Raw genomic sequence first — 22,223 nt, 5'->3', positions numbered from 1 at the left:
TTGCTATACAACTCTTCGAAAGCCACTGGCTGCAGGACCCCAGAGTGTCTGGTGCCCTTGGCCCCATCCCTCTCTTCTCTACCTTCCTCTCCCTTTCCCTCCAGCTCAAGTTGGGGTTCTGTGTGGGGCTGTGTGTGGCTTTGCCAGCCCCCAGCCCTGGTTCCTGGTCCCTTGCTCTAGGGTGTGTACGAGCAGTGTGAGGCTCTACTGCGGCCCCCCTTTGACGCCTGCCACGCCTACGTCAGTCCTCTGCCCTTCACAGCCAGTTGTACCAGTGATCTCTGCCAGTGAGTAGGGGTGGTGTGGGCTATGGGGAACCCTCTAGTACTGGGGTGAGTGCTCAGCATATGGGCCACCAAGCTGGGTGATCCCAGGCACTGCCAGATCTGCTTCCCAAGGCTCTGAAATTCTTATCTGCCTAGGTGGGACAGAGCTGCCCCATTCAACTGAGACTTGGAAATGGGGCCGGACCCCGTTAGGGTCACACAACAAGTTAGTGGCAATGCTGGGACTAGAATCCAGGATTTGTAGCTGAAGTCTAGGGATCTGTTCACCTAGATGCCTTCCTGGGCAGCCTTTCCCAGCTGGGTGGACAGGAGAGGTGCCCTGAAGCCCTGGCAGTCTCTACGGGATGCTGGTGGGCTGGTGGCATTTTGGGTTTTGTTCCAGTGTGACCCTTGGTTTCTCTGCACAGATCAATGGGCGATGTAGCCACCTGGTGCCGGGCACTGGCGGAGTATGCCCGGGCGTGTGCCCAGGCAGGGCGGCCCTTGCAAGGCTGGAGGACCCAGCTCCGGCAATGCAGTAGGTGCAGCCCAGTAGTGGGGCAGGGAGGGCTTCAGGCTGTGGGTGGCATTCTCAGGCCTCAGCTCAATGTCTTGTCCTGCTCAGAATCACAGTTATCAGAACTCTCAGCCCCAAGGTTTTATCACCATGTGACAGACGAAGAAACTGAGGCTCAGAGTGGGAGGAACTAGCCTGGGTGATTCTCAGAGCCTCCCCTTGCAATTCCTTCTCCTTGTCAATTTCCTGGGCACCCAATGTTCCCTCTGGGACTAGGAAATCATGCAAATCAAAGCCCTCCCTCCCATCCCCACTCCACGGCCTGGGGTAGGAGCTGGGTCCTGGCAGAGCTGGGGCCAGTAGCTAAGAGACCATGGACTCCCTCCTTCCCAAGCTGTGCACTGCAAGGAGAAGGCCTTTACCTACAACGAGTGCATCGTCTGCTGCCCTGCCTCCTGCCAGTCCCGGGCATCCTGTGTGGACAGTGAGATCGCCTGTGTGGACGGCTGCTATTGCCCCAATGGTATGCTAGGGGCAGACGTAGGCGCCTGGCACCATCTTCCTGGCCTGGCACAGATGGGCACGAAACAGGAGTTCCGAAGATGCCTGTTTGTGGAAGGAAGGAAGAAAGGAAAGGAGGGAGGGAGGGAGGAAGGAAAAGAAGGAAGAAAGGAAAGAAGGAAGGGAGGAAGAAAAGGAAGGAAGGAAGGGAGGGAGGGAGAGAGGGAAGGAAGGAAGGAGCAAACAATTAACAAATGAATACATGGTTTAAGGGAAGTGAGGGTGAGGACAGAACTGCAGCCTCTCGAGAGATTCATCAGGATATTTGATTTCATGGGGATATTTAAATTAATCAGGACTGTGCTTCTTAAGGTGTGTATGAGAACAGATCATTGGTTTATATATACACATACATTTGTTTAAGCATTGGTCCATGTATGGGGACTGTTTTTCAGTGTATAAATTTGCAGCACATCTATAGTGTGCTTGGCTAGGAGGATGGTTGAGATAAAAAATATAAAAATAAAGCAGTTGACTTTGGGAATCAGAATCTGATTTCAGAGATAATGACACTCATATGACCAGTCTAAGGTATGATGCAGTGAAGGCCAGCTCAGGGGGGTTCAGACAAGAAAAAATATAGGAATTCAGAATGGGGAGAGGTTGTCAGGGAAGCCATTCCTGGAGGAGGTGGTGCCTGGCACCTAAGCTGTTTTCGATGCAGTAACGGGCTTTTGAGAGGTGGTGAGGAGAAGCTCGTGTGCAGGTTGGGGATGGGGTTGTGGGCAGTTCTCTGAGCAAAGGTCTAGAGGTCTAGAGGTGGGATTCTTTCATCAGAAGGTGTTCACTTCTGGCCTGAGCCAAGGATTTATAGAGGAGAAAGTTTGGAAGTGGGTTCAGAGATGAAAGAAGTTAGATAAGGGGATGTTTATCACAGGCCCTGGGGAGCCACGAATGGTTTGTGAACAGGGGCAAAGGTGAGTTAATTGGCCCTTTGCTGTCACTCTAGGGCTCATCTTCGAGGATGGGGGCTGCGTGGCACCAGCTGAGTGTCCCTGTGAGTTTCACGGGACTCTGTACCCACCTGGCTCTGTGGTGAAGGAAGACTGCAATGTTTGGTCTGTGTCTGCTGCCGGGAAGCAGGGTGTGGGACATGGCCGCTGAGGCTTTCCATGAGGGCTGCCCATCTGGGAGCACTAATGGCTGGTGTCAGGGCACTCAGTACCTTTGAGTCCCAGGGGAATCTCATTAGATCCAACCCACGGGGGAAATCTCTACCACCCATTTTAGAGATGGGAAGACTGAGGGCTGTGGGCCCTGCAGTTTCCCAGCATCTAGCTCAGGCCTGGAGGGGTGACCTCTTGCCTCCTTGGTCTCTGTGTTTTAGCACATGCACCGCAGGCAAGTGGGAGTGCAGCACAGCTGTCTGCCCAGGTATGTCTGACCCCCACCTTACACTAGACTCCCTTCTACCAGTCTGATAGGTTTTGGGGCAAGGAATCTCTGGGGGCCAGGCTTGCTGCGGGTGGGGATGTCACTCAGTTCCATTGGCTAAGCCCGGACCCCTGTTTCCTCAGAATCACTTTGCCTGATTAAGGTCTAGCTCCAGCCCCTGTCAGGAAGGGTTTTCCATGAGGAGAAGGGGTTTCCATGGGTTTTGTATATCTAAGGACCTTCCTGAGCTAGGGGTACTTGTCCTGAGGCTGGTCCTCAAGGCCAGGCCCTGGTCTCCCCTCCAAGGGAGATCCCCAGGGCAGGGCTGTACCTCTCTTCAGAGAGTTCTCTGGGGACGAGTCTATGTCTCCCACTGCCCAGGGCTCTCAGAGGCAAGGCCTCATTCCTTACACTGCTCTTATTCCGAAGGGAAGGCTGCTGTGTCCTCCTCATGCTTGGAGCTTGCAGGGCAGAATTCCCCTGGGGTGGCTCCCATGGGTCAGTGGCCTTTTTCTACCTCTCAGCTGAGTGCTCAGTGACTGGTGACATTCACTTCACAACCTTTGACGGCCGCCGGTACACGTTCCCCGCCACATGTCAGTACATCTTGGCCAAGAGCCGCTCTTCAGGCACCTTTACCGTGACATTGCAGAACGCCCCATGTGGCCTGGTAAGAGCTGGGGATCCCCAGGACCGATTCACCCAGCTACTCCTGCCTACTGCCCCCGAGAGAAACTGGGACTTAGGACAGGGCTCACGGCCCCCACCTGCTGCCTATTCTCTCTGGGGAGAAGACTGGGCTCCAGCCCAAGCACCTCTGCTGACTAAGTCACTTCCGTTTCCTGGACCTCAGTGGGTTTTTGGTTTTAGGATTTTACTACCTAATGTATATATATATATCTGAAAGTGTAACACTGGCACCTACTTTTAAATCAATTAATTTATGAAACAAATCTCTCGTAGAATACATACTGGCACTGAAACAGTAGGCAGAGCTTGCAGTGAGCCGAGATTTCTCGCCACTGCACTCCAGCCGGGGCGACAGAACGAGACTCCGTCTCAAAAAAAAAGAAAAGAAATGTAATGGCTATCTACAAAAAGTTAGTTTTGATTGTTGGTTTCCTCCCATACTTTATGTGTCTCCACACATAAAGAAAATTAAAATTTTCAAACATTTTATGTTCCACAATTTTAAAAAAAGTACACCATTTTCCACTGGTCTTTGTAAAGGACATGACTTAAAATTTCAAATGAAAAAGAATAAAGGTTCCAGGATAACTCTGTGTCTTTTAAGAGCATCTTTATACAGAACAATTTGAACTGGCATTCGGGCAACTTCTTTTGTTGTTGCACACCTGTATTAGGAAAATTACACCCATTTTACAAAAAAATCCCAAAATATTTATTGAAATAAGCTCAAAACAATGTTAGAAAGACCAGCATGAATGGCACACAAAAATCTCTTCCTTATAAATTATTAACTGGAATTCCTGATCATGGAGTGGGCCTCGGTGTTTAAAAAAAAAAGTCTCTAAAATTGGTTTAATTCAACTTTATCTTCTCTGCTTCATTGGATTGTACCTTCAACATTCGTCCCTCTCTTCCTTCCTTCCATCCTTTTGTCCTTCCTTCTGCAAACATTGAATACCTATTTGCGCCAGAAGCTGAGCTGGATCTTAGAGACTGGGATGAATTAGACATGGCTCCACCTCCCTGAGCTCGGTAGTTTGGTGAGCGAGGCAGGCAAGTGAACTGTTGTAACTGAGCTACAGCAGCTGTGAGAACATGTAGGGCACAGGGTGGATCTCCACGGGGGAACTTCTTGTTGTTGTTGTTTTACTTGGGCGCTGGGTGACAGAGGTGTGAAGTGGATCAGGAAGGGCTTCCTGGAGGACATGACCCTTGAGCTGTGTCAATCACCTGTGAACATAACTGAGAAAATGGCCAACATGTACGTCTGGGGTAGATGGGGGTTTGTTTGTCTCTCAGCGGAGACTCTGTTTTCCCTGGGCTGATCATGCTCAGCCAACCCTGGAAGCCCCAGTCTGGGCTGTGCCCAAGCTCCTCCTTGTGCATCAGAGCAGGAGCTCACACCCACAGCCAGGACAGCTGCCCCACAGTCCTGCTTCCCTGCTGGCCTTGCTCCAGCAACCAGCACTGAGGGCCCTGAATGTGAGTAGGCATCAGCTGAAGGTGTCACTCCGTGGCCCTGGGGACACAGGCTGAACTGTGGATGAGGCAGAGGACTGGGCTTTCGTCTCCTTTTGGCCTGAGGGTCCCCCTCCCTTCTTTCTGCTAGAGAATGGCCTGGCCATTCTCTGAGTCAGAAGACTGCTCTTCCTCAAAAGTGGGGTTGTTCCCATCACATCCTGAGGGTGGCATAAGACAGACAGGACACACAGGCACAGCCCAGCTGCTCCTTCCCACTCACAGACTCCTGGGGGCTATTGGGTCTCAGGGTCCCTTACTCAGTATCCGCCCCCCCGCCTTCTTTTTTTGGAGACAGGATCTCACTCTGTTACCCAGGCTGGAGTGCAGTGGCGCAATCTCAGCTCACTGCAGCCTCAACCACCCAGGCTCAGTCACTCTTCCCACCTCAGCCTCCCAAGTAGTTGGTACCACAGGCACATGCCACCACTCCTGGCTAGTTTTTTTGTTTTTTTTTTTTGGTAGAGTTGGGCCTTCATCATGTGGCCCAGACCGGTCTTGAACTCCTGGGCTCATGTGATTTACTCACTTCAGCCTCCTAGTGTTGGGGTTATAGGTGTGAGCCACCATGCCTGGCCATCAGCCCTTCTTTCTACCATGTCTCTGATAGGCTGTGGGCCAGCCTTGGCCTGAGGCAACCCTCTTCTTTGTGGGACAGTGCCTCTTGACAGCAGGTTCTTTTTACCTTGGGCCAGCTCTCCTCCTTGTGACTTCACCCACATGATGGACCCATGGAGGGCCAGCCCTGTGCCAGCTCTGTGCTGGGCATGGTGAAGTTACACAGAGTAATCAGACCCTGATCCTATCTTCAGGCTTTTGTGGCCTGTAGGGAGGTCAGCGTGTCCTCAGACAGCTTCCACACAAGCTACAACATGATCAGTGCCGTCACAGGGGAGGTCTGTGGACGAAATAGTCCTACAGGTCAGAAAAAAGGATCAGGGAAAATCTCATGACAGAAGTGGCATTTGGGCTGAGTGACCTAAAAAGTGAGCCTAAAAATATTCATAGAAATCAGTATGCCTGGGTAAGGAGAGGGAGGGAGGGCACTCCAAAGGTTGATTAGATTATATGAGGAAAACAACGAGGTTGGAATATTCCAGGATCCATTAAAGCAGATGCAGAAGGACTTGGCAACTGACTGACTGTGTCTGGTGAAGTGGGGAGTGTGTGGGAGAGAAGTCAAAGATGAAGCTGCGACTGCAGTCCTGGGTGACCAGCAATGGAGTGGCGTGGGGACATTCACAGAGAGGATGATAATGACAATGATAAAATATTTGCACAGTGCCTTGAACTTTGACTAATTACTTTGCAAAAAACATGTAATTTAAGTCTTAACGTACCCCATGTGGTAGTTATCATTCTCCCCATTTTAAATATGATGAGACAGGCCTACAGAGGCTTGGGGAATTTCTGAGAATCCACAGCCAGCAGGAGGCAGAGCTGAGCCCGACCTAGGGTTGGATGTTATCACAGCATCTTAACACATCCACCCCAGAATCCGTGTAGTGTTTGCAGCCCTCAAAGTGTTTTTTTAAAGTAGACTTTATGTTTTAGAACATCTTTAGCTTTACAGAAATATTGCAAAGATAGTACCTAGAGTTCCTGTGTATCCTACGCCCAGTTTCCCTTAACATCTTACATTAGTAGGGTACATTTGTTAAAAATAATGAACCGATGTTAATAGATTGTCACTAGCCAAAGTGTATACCTTATTTAGATTTCTATAGTTTTTTTACCTAATGTCATTTTCTGACCCAGGGTGCCAGATTACATATAGTCATCATATCTCCTTAGGCCCTTCATGGATGTTACAGTTCCTCAGATTTCCCTTGTTTATGATAATCTTCAAAGTTTCAAGAGTGCTGGTCAGCTGTTTTGGATAATGCCCCTCTATTGGAATCTGTCTGATTTTTTTTTCTCATGGTTAGACTGGGGTTATGGTTTTTTTGGGAGGAAGGTCACAGAGGTAAAGTGCCATGTTCATCACATCTTATCCGTGGTATATACTATCAACATCGTTTATCACTGTTGATTATGACCTTGATCATCTGGTGGAGGTAGTGTTTTTAAGGTTTCTCCACTGTAAACTTACTCCTTTTTCCCTCTTTCCATACTGTTCTTTTTGGAAGGAAGTCACTATGGGCAACCCACACTTACAGAGTGGGAAGTTATGCTCCCCCTCCTTGAAGGCAGAGAATCTACATGCATTATTTAGAATTTTTCTGCCAGGGAGATTTGTCTCTTTTCTCCCATTTACTTATTTATATCAGCATAGACTCATGGCTGTTTATTTTATACTTTGAGTTATAATCCACTATACCTTTATGTTCTTACTTGAATTGTTCCAGCTTTGGGCACTGGGAGATCATACAGTTGACTCCTGTGTCCCTTTGACATACCTTCATTATTGCGTGTGTATATGCTAGTGGTGGTGGGGCTTGAGAGTGTGTGTGTGCGTTCATGTCTTTACTTTCTGGGCCTATTAGATGCACCAGGCTTATCTTGTATAGTTCCTGTCCCAGTGCTAGTATCATTCATTTCTCCAAAAATATTACCAGGCTCTCCTGGTTCCTTTTATTGGACAATGGTATTAGAATCAAGATCAGGGGATGAGGTGTGCTCATTGCTACTGAGGTATGACTTCTTTTAGGCCTTCTCAGCTGACAGAGAAAGGAAATACCCTCATTATCTGTGGGGCATTTCCACAGATAATGCGGTATTATCTGTGTTCCAGCACCCCACTCCCCACAGATACCAAAATCTGCAGATGCTCAAATTCCTTATGTAACATAGTACATAGTATTTGCATATAACCTATGCTTATCCTCCTGTGTACCTTAAATCCTTGCTAGATTACTTATAATACCTAATACAATGTAAATGCTAATATAAATAGTTGTTATGCTATATTGCTTAGGGAATAATGGTAAGAAAAGTCAGTACATGTTCAGTACAGACGCAAGCATCCATATTTTTTTCCAAATATTTTCAATCCGTGGTTGGTTGAATCCATGGATGCAGAACCCCTGGATATGGAGAGCCGACTGTAAATGCATACCCATGTTTATCTTTGTATATACACATAAGTATAAATATTTCTCTATAAAACCATCTGTATCTACATGTGCTAAACATGACTTCATACTGATGGTCCAATTCTAATCCATTCCACATGGATCATTGTAGCTTCCTCCTCTTGCTTATGTGTGAACACTCACTCTAACAGTAAGAAACCTGGCCTTCACCATACACCATCCATTTACCTAATTGTTCAATTCCAATATACATGTATATTCCTATTATTAACGCATACCTCTATAGGAAATAACTTTATCACTAAGGTACAGTTTTTGTGCACACTTTCTTTTGCCTTTAGTCTTATAAATTCCACTTATTTACAAAGTCACTTATGTCAACACCTTTCCTCCCACTCTCTTCACGGAGATTGTTTCATACATTTGTAATGCAGTTAGATTCCTTTGTTATCGTCTACATTTCATGCTGGGATCCCCTCCTACATGATTTTTAGAATTTGCCTACATCAAGTTTCACTCCTAGTGAAGTTCTGTGGGCTTTTGGAGGTAAATGCAACCTCCAAAATATTTTATGCACATTTAAAAATCTGTATCCAACTGGGTAGAATTGGGTACAACCAAGTGTTGTTGTATCTCTGTTTTGCAGAGGAGAGAACTGAGATCTGGAGAATTTAAGTGACTTCTTTAAGGTCTCATAGCTTTCAGTTACATTAGGATTTGAACCTGAGACTTTTGACTGAAGGGTGTGGACTTTATTCCCACACAGGTGACACGTCCAGAGGGGACGAGAGTATGAGTGGGTTGAACAAAGAAGATGATGTTTTAGATACAATGATTTTTGAGCTGTTTCGGGGATTTTCTGTACCCCTGGGCAGGAACTCAGAAGGATGGTTGTGGAATGTATTTCTTTAAAGTTTCAAGCCCTGATCGTTCTGTCACTTCACTGTGTCACTCTCCTGGTTCACTTTCTCTGGTTGGCTGTTGGACTTAGATAAAGTCTAAAAATATTTTAAGGCTCTGCATAAGCTGGCCTTTACCTACATCTTCAACCTTTTAAAAAAATATTTTTATTTTTTATTTTTGTAGAGACCGGGTCTCTCTATGTTGAGCAGGCTGGTCTTGAACTCCTAGGCTCAAGCGATCCTCCCGCCTCAGCCTTCAAAGGGCTAGAGTTACAGGGGTGAGCCACTGTGCCCAGCCTTGAACCTTATCTTAAACCACTTTGCCTGATGGGTTCTGGTCCCTCTGGTCTTCTTCATGCCATTGAATTCATTAAAGGACTTCCCGTGTCAGAGCTTTTGTACAAGTTGTTCCTTTTGCCTGGATGTCTCCTTCTTCCTCTTCTCTCTTTGCCCAGCTAGCTTCCATGCATCCTTCGGATTTCAACTCAAATGTCACCGTTTTGTGAGCCTTGGTTTTCTAATCTGCAAAATGGGGATGTTAGTAATACTTTCTTAATCAGATTGCTATGAGAGTTAGGCAAGTGAATATATATAAACATATTTGAACAGCACCTGAACATACTAATTCCATATGAAAGTTAGTTGTTGGTTGTAATATCATAATAATATTGTGGTATTATTATGGCTTTTATTATTATGATAATTTTATGTTATTATCATTCCCTAGGAAGGCCTTTCCTACCTCTGCAGACTAAGTCTGGTTCAGTCATATGCTTTTCTAACACTCTACACCTGCTTACAGCACTGATCACAATTATAATTGAATAATCAACTTTATAATTACTTATTTAATGTCTGTGTCCCAAACAAGTATGTAATTTCCATGAGGACAGAAACTTTGTCTTATCACTGAATCCATAAAGTCTGATACAGTATGCCTTGCACATAGTTAGTGTTCAGTTAAGTGTTTAAATGAATGACTGTGTGGATGTTTTCCTGTGGCGGTATAAAAGGGGCCCAATGTGTGACCGTTTTACAGATAGAGAACCTGAGGCCCAGAGAATATTACCTAATTTCCGGCCTGCCTGTCAGTGGAGTGCAGGATGTGACACATGAAATGAATTGTAAAAACACCCACAAAGGGATGAAATTAAAGTTCTGGGTTGTGATGAGGTGGGGGAGGCCAGTGTTTCTCAGGCTGGACTCTGGGCCATCTGGGTTCTATCTCTGCTCTGTGTCTTTAGATAACCTGAGAGTTGACTATCATTTTTATTAGTGTTATCCCATTCTGCTACTAACCTTCTCCAACCTTAGCCTCTGCCTGCTCATTCCCAGACGAGGGCATTTGGTTGGATGATCCCTGATATCTTTGGGGCTCTGTCATTCTAAGGAACTGTCTCTCAAGCTGGGCTGGGGTCTCTGTCCCTAGCGGGCTCTGTTGTATCCAGCAGGATGGTCAGACCAACACTGCCCCATTGACCTTTCTATCTCTCCAGAACCAAGACGGAGCCTGTGTCCAGTCAGTGTCAGTTATTCTGCACCAGGACCTTCGGAGGCAGGTGACCCTGACCCAGGCAGGGGATGTCCTTCTGTTTGACCAGTACAAGATCATTCCGCCATACACAGATGGTACGGTTTGGTTTGGGGTGGACAACAGACCTAGTTGGGAACTGAGGGTTTGGACCTCTCTTCCCAGGCTCCTCTGGCTAAAAGCACTGCTACACTGGCAAAAACTCATATTCTAGTACTTGGTAGGTCAGGATAGAGGACACTTTGGTTGCAAAAATGTGGACTCCAAAAATGTGTCTTTGTCCCACCTCAGTAGGACAGTGGGCTTCCTAGTAGTATGATGGCTTCTCCTAACATGAGCATATGCATGGGTGATTCCCATCCTGACTCTCATAACTTGTTTATTAGCTACTTGTTATACTGTCTGATTCCACAAGGAGCTCATGTGTAGCTCATAAGAAACACATGTAACAAAAATGGCAAAACGATTAAGAAATAAAAACCTAGCACCAGAAAGAAAGAAAAACAACAACAGGGGCTCAAGGTTGGGAGGAGTGAGGATGCACTCGGTGTCAACAGGCTGCAGAAATAAATATAAACCATAAAGGGTATAAAATGTTCTACAATAAAATCTAAAATTTAAATTTGTTACACTTGAATCTAAAATTATATCATGAGCTTCCATAATAAAACTGTGTTGTGGCCACTGTGAAGAGAATGGGTAGTTACAGAATTCTCCTTCTGCTAGAGGAGGAAACGTGTACCAGTTCCTTAGTGGGAGCAAAGCTTTAATTGGCACTTGATGCTAAAAAAAATTTCTCAGCCCAGGCTGCCGTGGGAAGTTATCTCTGGGTCCTGATTTCATCACTGAACAGGGTTTCCTCAAGCCTCCCCAAACCAGCTTCATGGCAGGCACGGCTTCAGTGGGGGCGGAGACTGGGCCCGGTGTGGGAGTCTGAGCGGGCCAGGCAGGTGGTGGTGGTGGGCGGGGTGTGTACTGGCTGCCCTCTCACTCTCCCCTTTCGGATTCTGTGCCCAGACGCCTTTGAGATCCGTAGGCTGTCCTCCGTGTTCCTGAGGGTGAGGACGAACGTAGGCGTGCGGGTGCTCTACGACCGTGAAGGGCTCCGACTGTACCTGCAGGTGGACCAGCGATGGGTGGAGGACACCGTGGGCCTCTGCGGCACCTTCAATGGCAACACGCAGGACGACTTCCTGTACGTAGCCCTGCCCACGGAACCGGAAGAAGAGGGGAAATGGGCCCCTTAGGGCTGGGTATCTAGAGGCATTGCCTAAATGTCTCTCCCGTGGGCCTTCACTGTGCCCAGCATGCACCATTAGTTATTTATTTCTCTACATTTAAATTTAAGTATGTTTCTTTAAAGCAGCGATTCACAGTCCTGTATGTGTGGAATCACCTCAGGAGCTTGTTAAAACACTGATTCCTGAGTCCTGCTCCCCAATATTTAGGGTGGACTCAGGAATCCTATTTTTGATAAGCATCTCTAAGATTCCAGTATGGGAGGTCTATGGGCCATACCTTGAGAAATGCTGTTTTAGAATGAGGTCTTAAAACAGGGACCTCAGGCTGATTTGGCTCATGGTTTTGTTTGTTTTAATTGAGGTGGACACCACCTTTAGGTGTGTGTAAGCCCCTAGTGAGCCAAGGACACTAACATTCCCACTTTCTAACCCACCAGGCCAGTCTAACCCATGTACCTTTCCTACCTGGTACTTGAAGGCTCTTGAGTTTGCACCCCGTGAGCCTCCCAATATTCAGGGAAAGGCTGTTTTCTATGAGCTGATATATTTGGGCACAGACATAGGTTAGGAACTCAGGAAGGTTCCTCGAAAGGAGAACAAAGGGTTGATTTTAAAGGCTGGAGATTCTGGCCAGTCCTTCGAGTTCCATGCATCAGGGGATGCAGAAGGAAACGGGAGGCATTCTTTAGCCAAAAAAGATAATTCAGATTTGCTGTGAAGAACAAGAACAAAATAAAGCTCAGAGATTTTCAATGCATATATATTTAAAACTGTGGCATTCTACCATGCTTTGCCTAGTAGGGCTGATGTTAGGGTAGCTGGCCAAATAGTAGGGGGAGACCTTGGTTTAGTGTGTAAGCTGTTTGCCACTTTCCTAAATGTAACTTCTGGGTAGGAATATTGCCCTACATAATATGAGTGCGCTCATTGCCTCGGAACAATATTTGGGCATGGTGGGTGCCAGGCAGAACCTGCCCCCAGAGAGACCATGGCCTCCCTCCGCTCAACACCTACACCTGGGTTTGGTGACTCTTGGAGACTTGTGATGTCTAGGGAACATGCTCATCCCCCTTCCCCCCTTCACTGCCCCTTGTATGACAATTTCCTACTGAGAGAGCCAAAGGGCGAGCCAAAGAGTTTTCAGGAACTGCCCATGGAGAAAGGGGGAGGAAAAAAGTCTTACCCTCATGGTGTTTGATACTCTTCATGATGTCCCTGTTTCTTTTTCTGACCTGAAGAGCTGGGGGTGGGGAATGAAGCCATATTCATTCCCTGCCCCAAGTGTAGGGTCCTAGCTCATTTTGAGCCCTTTTGGAGCCTGTTAAATGTGTGTGTGTGTGTGCGCGCGCACGCACACACATGCATGTGTACATCCATAACTCTATGTGTTTGAATGTGGCTGTGTGGACCACCTTGGCTATATGCATGTCTGGCATATATTTGTGCTCTGTGTGTGTGTGTGTTGAGAGTGTGTGCGTATACATGTTATATATTTGGGTGAGTACATGTGCTCCTCTGAGTGTGTGTATATGGATGTGTAGATTATGACTATGTGTGTGTACATGAGCAAGTTTTACCTGGATCTATGCTATTTGTGTCCCTGAGTCCACATGGGCAAGTGTGTGAATATAGCTATGACATGGCTGCAGGTCTCCAGTGGGTGTACCTGAGAGCACCCCACAACTTTTTGGCAATTCCTGGAAAACACTTTCTGCTTGCTCCCCGCTGGTCCCTGGCTCCCCTCTGGACCCCTGTGATGTGCACCTGCAAGCCGGTGAGTTGGCGGGGGAAGAGGAGAGGCATGGTTGAGTGGGGTGGGGAGGACTGCTTTGGGAGAGATGAAAAGGGAACTCCAGGCAGGAGAGTGCTGGCCAAATTTGTAGGAGTGATAAGAAAAGGAGGAGCAGCAGGGAGGGGAAAGGAGAGACAGTGAGGGCCAGGCAGGCAGGAAGCCTCATATTCTTCCACTATCAGATATACACACACACTTTTATATTGGCTTCTCCATCTCAGGGCAAAAGCGGAAGTCGGCCCCATGGCCTCACCAGGCCCCACCCTCTGTGCCCATGCTCTCTTTCTCACCTCCTACTCTCACCACCCTCTGCCGTGCCCCAGCTGCCCTGGCCTCCTTGTTGTTCTTTCTACACAGTCAGGACTGCTCTCCTCTCCAGGACTTTGCACTTGCAGTTGCCTCGCTTGGAATGTTGTTTCTGCAGACACACTCATGCCTCAGTTCCTCACTTCTTTCAGATTTGTGCTCAAACCTCACTCCCTCACTGAGGCCTTCCTGACTGCCTGAATTCAAATTGCAGTTGCCCCTCCTGCCTCGCCTCATACACCCATGCTGCTTCTTAGCTTTCTCTCGCTTCTTACCTTCTTCACCTTTGAAGTTTCTATATGAATTTTTTAGTGACCGTCTCCTTTGACCAGAATGTAAGCTCCAGGGATTTTTGTCAAGCTGCATATTCACACCCAGATGTACTAAACCACATCCATACCTTCCCAGCCAGCTGTACACTGAAGTAGCTGCCTACATGCATACTGCGTGTGCACACACACACACACACCCCTGAGCCATGGGGAGGGAGAGAGGCTAATCCTGGGACACCAGGTAGACCCACCCCTGACTGCCTGGCTCCTGTTCTTCCTTCCCCAGCCTCCTACTCAGTGCAGGCCTGCAGTGTGCTCACGGGGGAGCTGTTTGCGCCCTGCTCTGCGTTCCTGAGCCCTGTGCCCTACTTTGAGCAGTGCCGCAGGGACGCCTGCCGCTGCGGGCAGCCCTGCCTGTGCGCCACGCTGGCCCACTACGCCCACCTGTGCCGGCGCCACGGGCTCCCCGTTGACTTCCGCGCCCGCCTGCCAGCCTGTGGTGAGTGCCCCGCCCATGTGAGGCTGAGCTGGAGGAGCCAGAGCTCCAGACCTGAGTGTCCCCTGCCCCTGAAACTCTACACTGGGATGCCCTCCAGTCTCCTCCAGCCTGACTGCACCCAGAGCCTGGTTCTCCTCCTGCGCCCTCCATCTCTGCCAATGGCCCCCATCCCCTCCATCACTCAGGCATAACACCTGAGACCTGTGACTCAGGACTGCTTCTGTCACGCTTACTTCCAGTCCATCTCAAGTCCTGTCAGTCCTGTTAATCCCAAATTCACCCACTTCTCACCACCTCCGCCACCCTAGTCAGAGCCACCTTGCATTGCGCCTTTCGAAAGACCACTGGCTGTTGCCTGGGGTTTGAGTACACACACGACTTCAATGTGATGAGCCAGCCCCTATCCGTCCCTACCCTGACCCTGGGCTATACTCCTTCCCATGTCTTCATCACCTCTGTGTCCCCAGCTCTAGCACAAGGCCTGACTCTCAGTAAGCTTTTAGCAAATGTTTGTTGAATAAACGAAAAAGGCACTGTACTGGGAGTCAGAAGGCCTGAGTTCTATTCCAGCCCTGCAGGTGACTTGCTGTGTGTCCCTGGGCAGGGCTCTGATACTCTGTGAACCAAAGTTTCCCCAAAAGGGATTGGACAGGCCCGCTGGATCTTAACCCTGGCTGCATATTAGAGTTACCATAGGAACTTACAAAAGATTCACACAACTGGGCCACATCAAGTGTCAACGAAGGCAACATACCTGGCAGTGGGGCCCAGGCATCAGCATTTTCAGAAGCTCCCCAGGTGGCTTTGATGTGCAGCCTGGGTTGAGAACAGCTGAACTTGATGGTCTCAGTGGATCTACTGGATCCCACAGAATGTAGGAGACTCTGGGTGGGGGGGGGGGGGGGGTTGGGACGGTGGCCACACAAGGAGAGGGCAGTCCTGAGTCTTGGGACAAAGGGAGCAAAACAGGCTGCTAGAGGGAGCACAGTTGATATCCACAACCTGTGTGTGACACAGCCAGGGGAGTGAGGGGGTGGGAGTGTGTGTGTGTTTCCACACACCTGGGCTCATGCATGTCTATGTGTGAGTTACAGGGTGGGTGCAGGGCCTTAGCGGGTGGTGATCTCTACCCCTTCCCCAGTATCACTGCCTCAGAGGAATGCCTTTTGGAGGAAACGATCTGCCAGTGGTTTTCTAGGCCGAACTTGGTAGAAGGACCCACCTGCTGCTTTGTTATCCCAGTGTATTGGTAGGCAGTGGGACTCTGGAGTCAGACCTGGGTTCGAATCCCACCTCTGACCTTGACCTGCTGTGTGACCTCAGACAAATGTCTTAACTTCTCTGGATCTCCATTCTCCTCATCAGAATGACAGCCCCACTCCACACAACTGTGGGGATGAGGGAGACAAAGCGTGCCCTCCCCGCCCCCCCCACTGCAGCACTGTCCTGTGAGGCCTCCAAGGAGTATAGCCCCTGCGTGGCCCTGTGTGGACAAACCTGCCAGGACCTGGCCAGCCCTGAGGCCTGTGGGGTTGATGGTGGCGATGACCTGAGCAGAGACGAGTGTGTGGAGGGCTGTGCCTGCCCTCCGGACACCTATCTGGACACCCAGGCTGACCTCTGTGTCCCCCGGTGAGTGGGCCAGCTTGATCTCTGAGTTGGGTGGGAAGGTGAGGCAAGGGGTCTCCAGGGCATCTGAGACTGGGGAACCTGGCTGGGCCTCTCGTGTCCCTGCTTCCCCTCACAGTTGCAGGCCAGATCTTGGTGGGTAAGGTGGGTGGGCTCCCTCCTTGGGGTTTCCCTCCCAGATCTCTCCTCAGCCTTGGCCTTTGGGCCATTCTAGCAGCTTCCTCACAAGACACAACAACCCCACAGAGCCCAAGGGCCCTCTCTCTCCTCATTCCCCTCTCCTTCCACAGAATTTATTGACTTTCTGGTATGTTCCAGACATTTCTAGGGCTTGGGAATTCAGCAATGAACAAAGCAGAGTTCAGCCCTCATGGAGCTCACATTCTAGGGTTGCAAGACAGACACATAAATGAACAGACACTTAATGGACAGGTGGCAACAAGAGCTGTTGAGCCAAGTAAGGCAGAGTGAGAGCAGGGAGTCCCGTTCCTGGTGTGTTACTTGAGGTGGGCCTGGAAGTAAAGCCTTTCTGCTGGGGTGAGGTCTGAGTAGAGAACTGAGGGAGTGAGGAAGGGGGCTCCAGGAAGAGGGGGTGGCCCAAGGCCCAGCTTGTTCTCAGTGTAGCTGGAGGGCAGAGCAGGAGGAGGATAGTGGGAGGCAGCGACCCCACGTGATCTTGGGGCGACTGGCAAGGTCCTTGGTCCCCTCCAGGCCTCTGTTTCTCCATCTGTAAAATATACACATTTGATTGGTGGTCTTCAAATGGTGGCAGGGCTGGAGAGAGGCCCCTTTAGGGTAAATAGGAATCACTCTTAGGCCTTCCCAAATTACAGAATCCTCCCTTGAGATCCAGATGTGTGCCTGGCGGCTCTCACCCCTTGATGTTGAGTGTTGCCAAAGAAGGGGGTCTGTGTGGCTTACGCAGGGAGAGGGAGGTGGTTGTTGAGCAGCACTGGAGCTGGAGGAGTTTCGGCGCCCCGTCCGTAACTCACTGCCCTGCCCCAAGACCTGCACGTGCCTATAATCGGCAGGTTCTGTGGGAGTGTGTGAGAAGGAAATGTAGACTTTGCCCTCAGATGACCTACACAAAAGAAGAAAGACAGCATAAGAATCCCTACCTTACAGAATCCCTGCGAAGAATCAATGAGATAATGTATGCAGAGGGCCTGGCTGGATGTCCCTGGCCAGAGGTCAATGTACTTCACAACCAGTGCAGCACAGGCACTGAACAACTGGAATAGATGCTGGGCATGAGTGACCAGGACACCTGGGCCAGGATGCAGCACCAGCTGAATATCTGCCCCGTTCCTGACATGGTGTGGGCTTGGGAGCTGTGCTCCTGTTCTTACTGCCCCTCCCTTCCTCGGTCCAAATAAGGCTGGCTGCAGGAGTGTATGGAGACCGGTGACTCCTTGTCTAAGCTTGGTGCATGGCTCTGAATCTGGGACCCAGCCGTGACCTCTATCCCTGGTGCCAGGCTGGCTTTTCCGCTCACTGGAGATGTGTCACATGTCACTGTAGATACCATTACTTTTCCCTGTGTCCTTATGCACCTGGTTGGCTGAGGGTGGGGTCCCTGTCCTTGGCAGTCTCTGCCCCAGCTCCTGAGCCTGCTCACCTTTCTTCACTCCCATTTTTTTATAGGAACCAGTGCTCCTGCCACTTCCAGGGAGTGGACTATCCCCCCGGAGACAGTGACATCCCCTCCCTGGGCCACTGGTGAGCTCCATAGGTAGCAGACTTCTTGTCCTCTCTTTAAAGGGAGGCTGCTGACTGAAGACAGTGCAGCTGAGTGGAACTTTCCGTGAAGGGACACCCAGCCCTGCTCTGTGCAGGGAGGGGGAAGTCAGTGAGGATATCTTTCTGAAATCTGCAGTGACCCAAGTGCAGCGACATGGGGTATCTGGGTCCTGCAGTGACTGGGTCGGCTAACCCCAGGGACCCTCTTTCTCTGCAGCCACTGCAAAGACGGAGTCATGAGCTGTGATAGCAGAGCCCCAGGTAAGGGTGGCTGGAGGGGTGGGGCCCTTCTGGGGGCTCCACATGGTAAAGGAGAATGGGGAGTGGAGCACTGATCAGGCTGTGGCGAGCCCACTCCAGGTTTTGCCCTACATTGGGCCTTCTGTACTCCTTGCCCTCTTGGCAAAGACTCCAGCTTGGAGGCTGGCACCTGAAGCCCTGTCCGAGCCTCAGCCCCACCCTAGTGGCTGTCTCTGCTGCTTGCAGAGGAGAGGCTGAGACTTTGTCTTCCTTCGTGGCAATGATCTGGGGCAACCAGGTTGGGTATCTGGGCAGTTTCTTGACTTCCTTTGGGTCCTGATTTTTTCTGTCTGAGCTGTCATGTATCTACTGAGGTGGACTCTGCCCAGGACAATGCTGGGTGTGGGGTCACAGAGGTGGGCAAGACAGCCTGGGCTTTTAAGACCCTCCTAGGCAACAGAGATAGGGATGGGATGGAACAGTGGTGGTGGTGAGGAGGGGGGTTAACCTTTTAGAGGCTGTGAGGTGGAGTAGGGCCTGGGGGCTGGAGCATTCAGGGAGGGCTTCCTGGGGTGGAGGAAGGGATCGGAGAATAATCATACAGTAGGTGGTTAGGAGCAGGCCCTCCAGAATCATCCAGCCTGGGTTCAAATCTTCCCAGGCACTCACTAGCTGTGCAGCCCTGGACAACCCACTTTACCTCCCTGGGCCTTCATTTCCTCTTTGGCATATAACCTAGATTCCTGCATCCTCCCCATGTTTTGTGTATAATCCTGGAAGCGCTTTTCCTTTGGTCACTTCTGGCTTTGGATTTCTGGCCCTTTGGGACTTTTATCTCACCTCCTATGCCTATCTATGCCTTTCTCTCTGGTTCATCCCAGCCTGGGCATGGAACTCAGCTCTGTTTTATTAATATTCCTAAAAAAGATCACTCATACAGTATGAATGTGCGGGGCAGACCTTACGCAAGGCTCAGGGAGAGAGAGTGCGTTCATGTCACAGAAATAGTGGTAACAGGACAGTGACTCTCCTTGTCGTTCAGAGTCCTCTGGCCCCCCTGCCACACTGATTGGTCATCCTCTTTCTAGCCCCTCTCCTGGTCCCTCTGGGGCACTTCTCACTTTATGATGATTTTGGGGAGGAGAAGTGGCTTCACTCCATTATTTGGGAAAATGGGGGACAATAATACTTTCTAGAGTTGTTGCAGGATTCAATATGATGATGCAGGGGAAGCGCCTGGAGCAGCCTGGTATGGAGGACGTGCAGCGATGGGTCCTGGTGGCCATGGTCCTATTGTGTGACACACAGCACACATCTATCCTTCCCTCTGTGAGGCGTATCTGGGAAACCAAGCAATGCCCAGGAGCGGCCAGGGCGGGAGGAGGCTTCCGAGCCCATCTCTCCTCCATCCTCCAGCTGCTGCCCCTGTAGCCCAGGAGCCCATACTGAGGCCCCAAGGCCTCAGCTCCCATCTTCTTCTCTTCCAGCTGCTGCCTGCCCAGCAGGCCAGGTCTTCGTGAACTGCAGCGACCTGCACACGGACCTGGAGCTGAGCAGGGAGAGGACGTGTGAGCAGCAGCTGCTGAACCTGAGCGTATCAGCCCGTGGCCCCTGCCTGTCGGGCTGTGCCTGTCCCCAGGGGTAAGTATCCATGGTGTCGTGGGCCGGTGACTCTGAAGGCTGGCAGAACCAAGGGCCACAGGGTGGAGTGGGGGCAGAGAAAACATCACGTGGCCTTGTAGGAAAGCACTGGCCCAGGCTGGCCAGCCACAGCCGTAATGGCCAGAGAGGAGTATGGGAAAGAGGAGAAGCTGGGGATCCAGCCTGGAATGTGGGCTGGAGGAGGGAGAGCCCTGGCCGCTCATCTGTGAAATGGAACCATCATCAGGCCTACCACCTTAACAGGCTGCTGTGAGGAATCAGTGAGCTCACTGAGTGGGGTGTCTGGCACACTGGGCGCTGCAGTGGATTGGAGACCACTGTAGAGGAAACTCAGGTTCAGCTCTCAAACTCTTCCTCTGCACAGTTCTGACCAGAGCCCTCAGGAGGAGGGCTGGTGCCCCTAAAATATTAAAAAAAGAAGACACCACCCAGAGAAAACTGTCTCATTCCCAGGTCCCCAAAACCCTGCCATGAGAGCTGCGTGAGTCAGGCTCTGTGGGCATGCCTTGTGTGGGCTCTGTATACTGACGTGGCCCAGGGCCTGACACCCAGCTCTGCCCATTCTCATTCCCAGGACTGGGCTGAGAAGACAGCTGGCACCTCATCCCATGGCTTGGCAACACCTGGCTGTGCCCTTCAGCCTATGCAGAGATTAGTGGTCACCTGGGAGTCGTGGCCCAGGCCTGAAAGCCAAAGAAAATGACATGGGGGTCAGGGCTTCTAGGGTAGGAAGGGGAGGGGACAGTCAGTTGGAGCCTTACTGCTTCTAAGACACTTTCATGTTATTACCTCCTTCAGTCTCAGAGCATCCATGCTAGAGAGGAGGGGAGGACCATGATTCCCATTTTGCAGATGAAGAAACTGAGGCCAGGGGAAGGGTGGAGGGAAGTGGTGCCCAAAGAGCCAGGACTCAAACCCAAGTCTCCTTACTCCAAGCCCAGCCACTGGCCCAGAGCACGTGAGGTCCGTGATGGTCACCTATATAGAGATCATAATGTGGATTGTGAGCCTGCCCCTTCCAGGCAAGTGTCTGAAAAAGAACCTGCAAGCAACCCTAGGCCTGACCACCTGTTGCCACTTGGGCCCCGGAGTGGCATTTGAGGAGTATCTTTGTCACTGAAGGCCCCTTGTGACACCATCCTGTGTGTACAGCCTGCCTCTCAGCCTGAGGTCAGGAAAAGCCAGGGTGTCTGGGGTCAAGAACCGAGGGTCACTCACTGCCAAGAGTGGTAGCAAGGCCACAGAGACACAGTGGAAGGGGCCCTGGACTGGAGACCGGGAGACCAGGCTCAGTTTGGCCAATGACCCATTGCGTGCTATATCAAAGGCCCTCTAAGGAGCTTACACACATGGCTCAGGGGCTTGTCAAAGTGAAATTGGTATAGTCTCAGTTTGTAAGGGAAGGGCAGGCATTTCCTACCATCCTGGAACATCCTCTTGCTGGGACAGGGCTCCCAAAGATGCCCAACCATCCTTAACAACCCCTGCCTAGGACCCTTGGGACCCATGATCACCTCTGTGTATGAGAGTTCCGACTGTCTGGCCACCAGGCCCTTCTCCATGATGTATCTAAGAATCTCCGAAGAACGGTCTGTGGCTATCTGTGTGCCTCCATATTTCTTTGAATCTGGGGTCTGAGCCAAGGGCCCTGGGGCCACTAGGCAGTGAGGCACAATGAGCACAGACTCTGGAGTCAGGCTTGAACCCTGGCTCTACCACTTCCTGACTGAGTTAATTAATTACCCTGAACCTCAGTTCCTTCATTTGTAAAATGGCCCAGAGTAAACACTCTATGTGAGCAGATAGCATTGTTTCTTCTCATCTGGATCCCATGCATTTGGAAATAACCTCCCTGAGGGGTCCCTGGAGTGAGAAGGTCCCCTACAAGGTAAAGAGAGGGTACTTTGCAAATTGAAGGCACCTTGAGGACCGAGGCCAAAGCCTTGAGTCCCTGCATGCTCTTCCCCATGATGGGCACACAGCAGGTGCTCAGAGATGCAGACAGGTCTGCTAAGAGCAAAGAGGGAGTAATGGATGGTGGGCAACAGAGAAGACCCCACAGGAAGTGGCTGGAGACAAGGCTTGGGGCTGAAGGAGGAAGGCAGTGAGCCAGCCCTTCATTGGTGTCTGATGTAATTATGAGGGAGAGAGGGGCAAGAGACCAATACTTATTGTGTTTCTACTAGGTGATAGGCAGTGTGCCCGGGCCTGTAAGATTCTCATAATGACCTTGGGAGGAAGGTGTCATTATTCCTGTTTTAAGCATAAAAAACAGAGGCTTAGAAGAGTTAAGTGGCTTCAGGTAAAACGTAGTGAATTAAGCACGTGTTTTTTTTCTTTCCTGCTTCCTCCCACAACCACAGTGAAATGATAATGGGGTAAAAAGATATAGATCCCCAGGGACAAAGAGAGAAGAGTGGAAAGTCAGTAGTTTTTGAAGAAGGAATG

At 50.1% G+C, this 22,223-nt stretch overlaps 1 protein-coding gene across 3 annotated transcripts in view; it reads left to right on the top strand.

Annotated features, from left to right (window-relative positions):
- Positions 1-22,223, top strand: part of OTOG (otogelin) — a 99,493-nt gene that overhangs the window by 11,300 nt on the left and 65,970 nt on the right. For all 3 annotated transcript variants that reach the window (XM_032168013.2, XM_032168014.1, XM_032168012.2), the window contains 14 exons: positions 181-287; positions 695-804; positions 1,178-1,306; positions 2,294-2,402; positions 2,672-2,718; positions 3,243-3,388; positions 10,360-10,492; positions 11,412-11,589; positions 13,285-13,409; positions 14,292-14,504; positions 15,944-16,136; positions 17,778-17,852; positions 18,091-18,134; positions 19,601-19,754. In XM_032168013.2, the coding sequence (XP_032023904.2) occupies positions 181-287; positions 695-804; positions 1,178-1,306; positions 2,294-2,402; positions 2,672-2,718; positions 3,243-3,388; positions 10,360-10,492; positions 11,412-11,589; positions 13,285-13,409; positions 14,292-14,504; positions 15,944-16,136; positions 17,778-17,852; positions 18,091-18,134; positions 19,601-19,754 (1,763 nt within the window). The remainder of the gene's footprint in view (positions 1-180; positions 288-694; positions 805-1,177; positions 1,307-2,293; positions 2,403-2,671; positions 2,719-3,242; positions 3,389-10,359; positions 10,493-11,411; positions 11,590-13,284; positions 13,410-14,291; positions 14,505-15,943; positions 16,137-17,777; positions 17,853-18,090; positions 18,135-19,600; positions 19,755-22,223) is intronic.

Source organism: Hylobates moloch, unplaced genomic scaffold (genome assembly GCF_009828535.3).
Source record: "Hylobates moloch isolate HMO894 unplaced genomic scaffold, HMol_V3 SCAFFOLD_11, whole genome shotgun sequence".
NCBI lineage: Eukaryota > Metazoa > Chordata > Mammalia > Primates > Hylobatidae > Hylobates > Hylobates moloch.
Note: the sequence above shows the minus strand (reverse complement) of the source record. Positions and strands in the feature narration are given on the sequence as shown.